At 39.1% G+C, this 4940-nt stretch overlaps 1 protein-coding gene across 1 annotated transcript; it reads left to right on the top strand.

The window, feature by feature from the left end:
• The first annotated feature begins 525 nt into the window (after positions 1–525).
• LOC149818487 (ubiquitin-NEDD8-like protein RUB2) lies at positions 526–1566 on the top strand. Its single transcript, XM_089986224.1, has 2 exons — positions 526–618; positions 1255–1566. The coding sequence occupies exons 1-2, from the start codon at positions 526–528 to the stop codon at positions 1564–1566; spliced, it is 405 nt and encodes a 134-aa protein (XP_089842350.1).
• The last annotated feature ends 3374 nt before the right edge of the window (positions 1567–4940 follow it).

Below are 4940 nucleotides of genomic sequence, written 5' to 3'. Positions count from 1 at the left end.
AACATCTATAAGACTTTAACAACACTTCTCAATTATTAATTGTGATATTTTTAATGACATTTATCTCATACTTCAAATGAGGTTTGCATATAATGTATATTATATATAATATATATTATATATAAAATATACATTATATTCTATGTTGTATATATAGTATTCTATGTTATATAACTTATATTAGTATTATTATATACGGGTTGAGCCAGGCTGCAGGCAGGGCACGGGCTGCCCGGCCTGCCCGGCCCGGCCCAATCTACTAGCATTTAGTCGGATTGCTTTTTAAAATCGGATCCAACTCCGAATCCGATTTCGTGAAGGCCTTTGTTTGGAAATTTACAAGAAAACAGAGGCTATATGTGGAATGTCAGAAATGTGAGGCCCATGTCTGGAATAAGGGGTAAAATGTTGGCCTTAAATGGGATTTTCTCAAATAAATACAAAGGAGAGAGAGAGAGTACTCCAACATAAATACGACGACCAATTGAAAAAAACGTCGTTCCCTTGTTTCCTGAGAGAGAGAGAATGCAGATCTTTGTGAAGACCCTGACGGGGAAGACGATCACTTTGGAGGTCGAGGGTAGCGATACCATCGAAAATGTCAAGGCCAAGATTCAGGTGCTTTGGAGGCACAGGAGATCACGCCTCCCTCTCTTTTTTTCCTCTCTCTTCGTGCCCTTTCTTCCTTTTTTTTTTCTTCTTTTCATTTTGTTGGGCGCTTTTGGTTTGTTGGTATTGCTTTTCCGAGGGATTTGTGTCAGGAGCAGGAGGAGAAACCGGTGCTCTGAGTATGAAATTTGGTTTTTCTTTTTCTTCTTTCTCATTTCGGACTACCGTTTTGCTGATTGGTAATGACATACCCATCTATTGATTCTCTCTCTCTCTTGATGGAAGGGCTCATGTTTTTGGCTCTTAATTTTCGTTTTATTTTTTGTGGTCTTGCTTTTAGAACAGAAAAAGGGTTCACAAATCCATCTTTTAGCTCCCCTTTGAAGGAATGTGTTGGGTTTTTGGATTACAAACTTTCCATGGATTAAGAAGTTGAGGTTTGGGCCTTTGTGTGGTTCGGCTGGTTTTCTGAGTTTCATCTTTTCGGTCTGATTTCTGAGACGGAGATTTGGTTTATGACGAACTAATGAGTTCCTTTCTGTTGTTCTTTTTGTTTTTCAATGGATTCTTTTGGTCCTATTCCCTCTTTTCAATGTTCCTTCCATTGTTTTCTTCTATTGGTTTTGTGGGTGATAGTCTAAATAGAGAATATGGGTGTTATGTTTTCTTCTGGATAAAGAAGGCATTCCCCCTGATCAGCAGAGGCTAATATTTGCAGGGAAGCAGTTGGAAGATGGGAGGACTCTTTCAGATTACAACATCCAGAAGGAGTCCACCCTTCACTTGGTTTTGAGGCTTAGGGGTGGAACGATGATCAAGGTGAAGACACTTACCGGGAAAGAAATAGAGATCGATATCAAGCCAACCGATACCATCGACAGGATCAAGGAGCGTGTGGAAGAGAAGGAAGGCATCCCGCCTGTACAACAGAGGTGTGGTCTCTGTGTTTTTCACTGATTGCCGATGGGTTTATCCGATCACTTAGTTTAGAAAGAATTGTGTTTTCTTGGTTGAGCATTTGCGTGTAAGTTTTTGTTTCTAGTGTCCCTCTGATTTATCGTCTTGTTATTTGGTTTCACATTGTTTAGCTGTTCTGGAATCTGAATTTCTCTTGTCAACCTTTAATTGGTTTGCTTGGTTATTTATATCTTAAATTTCTTCATTTGGTTTTCTATTCAGCTAATTTTCCTAACTGATGTTTCACTTTTTTTCTCCATCATCGGCATTACCGTTACTGTTATATGTTTCCTGCTTCTTCGATTGTCAAGCTGGGTAACTATCCCTAGTTGGGTTCAAACGTTGCACACCTTGGCTACTATAATGCAACTTTTAATAATCTAGCTATCAGTGTAATCAGTTGTTATCTGTGCATTTGATTGTCCCCTTGGATAGCTGTGCCCAACTCCCCTCTTTTATACCTGGTTCATATGATCTGTTTCTCAGTTCTATCTATTTTTGTGTGCTGGTTGTAGTGATGGCATTTCATCTCATCCTCGCTGTAATATGTATGGTGTCTTTTGTAGGGGACACAATCGAGTTCTGTCCTGCTCGTACAAATACCTATCAGTGTACAATGTACATGCTTTATTAAAGACGGATAATGTTAACTTTTCATCTAATTTTCTATTCATATTTTCTTTCTATAATTTGTCGTAGATGGCTTATTGGATTAGAAAGTTTTGGTGTTTGGGAAATTTTGACATTGACCTTCTTTCACTTTTATTTCTTGACATGTGCACATATTTTTGCAAAATAGGGTGAGATGTTGAGTTGCATGTTGTGTGTGTGTGTGTGTGTGTGTGTGTGTGTGTGTGTGTGTGTGTGTGTGTGTGCTCGCTTGTGCACATGTGTGTGGGTGTGTACATGTGTGTGTGTGTTGCGGGCACGTGTATGCATGGTTGACAAACCAAGAATCTCAGTCAAATCTCAGTTGACCTGCAACTCATGACTTGGCAAGTCAACTCAGCTGACTCGGGAGTTTTTTCTTGATATATTTAAAAGTACAATTTTTCATGAAATAAAACTATATATTAAAAATATTCAAAAAGTTATGAAAATGTAAAAAGAAGAAATATGATTAACATGAGAAATTAGAAGTCACATATCATGTCATTTTTAGTGGTTGTTTTGATAACCAAGTATATCTATGAGTACCAAATCAAGTACAAGTATGTCAATTAGATGCATGTGGAAAAAGTGTAGAATGCTGTAAAATAAAAAGGTATTGGATTTACAAATTTAATCACATGGGACATGGAGATATTCAATTAATTGCATCTACTGTTAGATTGCAGCGCATAGGGAGAAATCTGCCCATGTCAAAAATCACAACTTTTCGGTTGTAAAAGGACTTTTTCACCCTTCACACGTGAATTTCCTTTGATATGTGAACTTCCCTCTCAAATATCCAAATATGTGAATTTTCTCTTACACATTTGCGAATGTCCTTATGCTTTCACATTTGTGAATGTTCTGACCTTCACATGTGAATGTCCAAATGTCTTCCTGCTTGTGCTCTTATGTGATTTATAGTAAAAAGAGTTTGTTGAAAAAAACTGACACTCCAAAAGCACGATGGGCATTTGGCAACACTTCAAAAGTATCACTAAAGCCTTTAGCAAAGCTTTTGCCTTTAGTGCCGCTTCAAAAGTACATATTTGGGAGAAAATCGTAAAATAAAAGAACGTCGTTTGCATATTTTGGGATAAAATTTGCATATTTGGGAGGACATTTGCATAAAATTTGCTATCTCCCTGGTTATAATTTTGAACAGGGTGCCTAAGAGTGAAATTGGTCTGAACTTTTTAATCTCAATCTCCTAGGTTATTTAGGAAAGAGGACCAAGAGGGATTCACCCCCATCTCCCTGGCAAACATGAGTTTCTATAAGATCGTTAAACACTGCCATAAAGTCTCTCTGGCATGCTGGCCAAGCCACCTTAAAAAATTCAACAAGGAATCCGTCCACCTACGGGGCCTTGTTGTTGAGAAGTTTTCATTTTGTTTGCTTGACTTCATCTACCAATAAACCCCTGTTCACGAAGTCTTGCACCCTCGAATCAAAATAACCCATGGGGGTCTCACTTATGTCAAGAGAGTCCTCACCCATATTGGAGGTAAAAAAAAGTCACTAACGTATTTTGTTGCCTCCCTTTAGATTTCATCATTCTCATAAAGATGCCCTCCAATTGACAAGGCCAAGTGAAGTTATTTCTTCTAGAGGAAGCGAAAGAACTTAGTGTTTTTATCACCGCAACACATCTAATGTACTTTGGATCTTTGCTTCCATTTAATCTCCTGCCTTGCTCTTTATTCTGATATATCATCGATCAATAGCTTTTTCCTGTCATTTAATCCCTCCACCTCATGTGCATCACCCCGCCATGCTGCCATCTCCCTCTGCATTAAACACAGTTCCTCTATCTGCTTGAATCTCACAACCCCTTCTCCTTTGGATCACTCAATTAATCGAGTTCTTATGTGGTTTATTTTTTTGTGAATATAAGAACAGCCTAAGCGGCTACCTGCGAGTGGGCTCACCATCCTTCTACGCTTTCAACCAGCTTTGGGTCCCTCAACTACCATAGTTCAAACTTGAACCTTCGATTGCTCATCCATCTTACCTCCCATTCGAGCATTATTGACGTGTGATCCGAAATGGATATAGGCGCCGCCCCATGGTGGCTCGTCCATCACGGAGTCGCTCCCACCACCCCTACTCACAATGAACCTTTCAAATTTCTGCATGCAAGGGTCTCTTCTCCTGACTGACTAGGTATAAATGTTACACCAACCTTGTGAAAATGGATTTCAGAAAAGAGATCTCAAGCCTAGAGGCACGTTCTTAAGATCGCTATCTTTAGAACTTCAATCGCCCCACTCCGGGAAGACCGAAGATGCGAAAAGGGGTTTGATGTGACTGAGTTCCCAGGATACAACTAGGCTTGAACCTCCAGAGAGTCACTTCTTCGCAAGGACAGATGATCTCTACCACACTTGTACTCTGCAAGCCAAATCGAGAAGAAGGAAGAAGAAGATTTTTTTTTTTGAGAGTCGTAAAATTCTTGTATATTCAAAAGACGAAATAGAAGATATTTATAGACTTTTAGAGAGGCCAAAACGTTTTGCGATAAATGAGATTAATGGCCATAAATCTGATGGTTTGAAAATAGGACGAAAAAGACCTGAACGGTCACCCACCTTTGACTGTCAATCAAAGGCCTCCAAAACCGCCCAACAGTCACAATGCAACATTAACTCGATATGCATGCAACTTAAAGCTTTTCAAACGGCCAGATAACTCAAACCGAAAAACAAAACGGATATTTTCTC

This window comes from Nuphar pumila, chromosome 13, assembly GCF_984573655.1.
Source record: "Nuphar pumila chromosome 13, dmNupPumi1.hap1.1, whole genome shotgun sequence".
NCBI classification, from domain to species: Eukaryota; Viridiplantae; Streptophyta; class Magnoliopsida; order Nymphaeales; family Nymphaeaceae; genus Nuphar; species Nuphar pumila.
The sequence above is the reverse complement of the archived record's forward strand: the minus strand, read 5'-3'. Positions and strand labels throughout refer to the sequence as shown.

Excerpts from the sequence above, each read along its gene's own strand:
- LOC149818487 (XM_089986224.1), top strand. The coding sequence starts at position 526 with ATGCAGATCTTTGTGAAGACCCTGACGGGGAAGACGATCACTTTGGAG. Across the intron at positions 619-1,254 it reads ATGTCAAGGCCAAGATTCAG|AGAATATGGGTGTTATGTTT; the intron begins GTGCTTTGGAGG and ends TAGTCTAAATAG.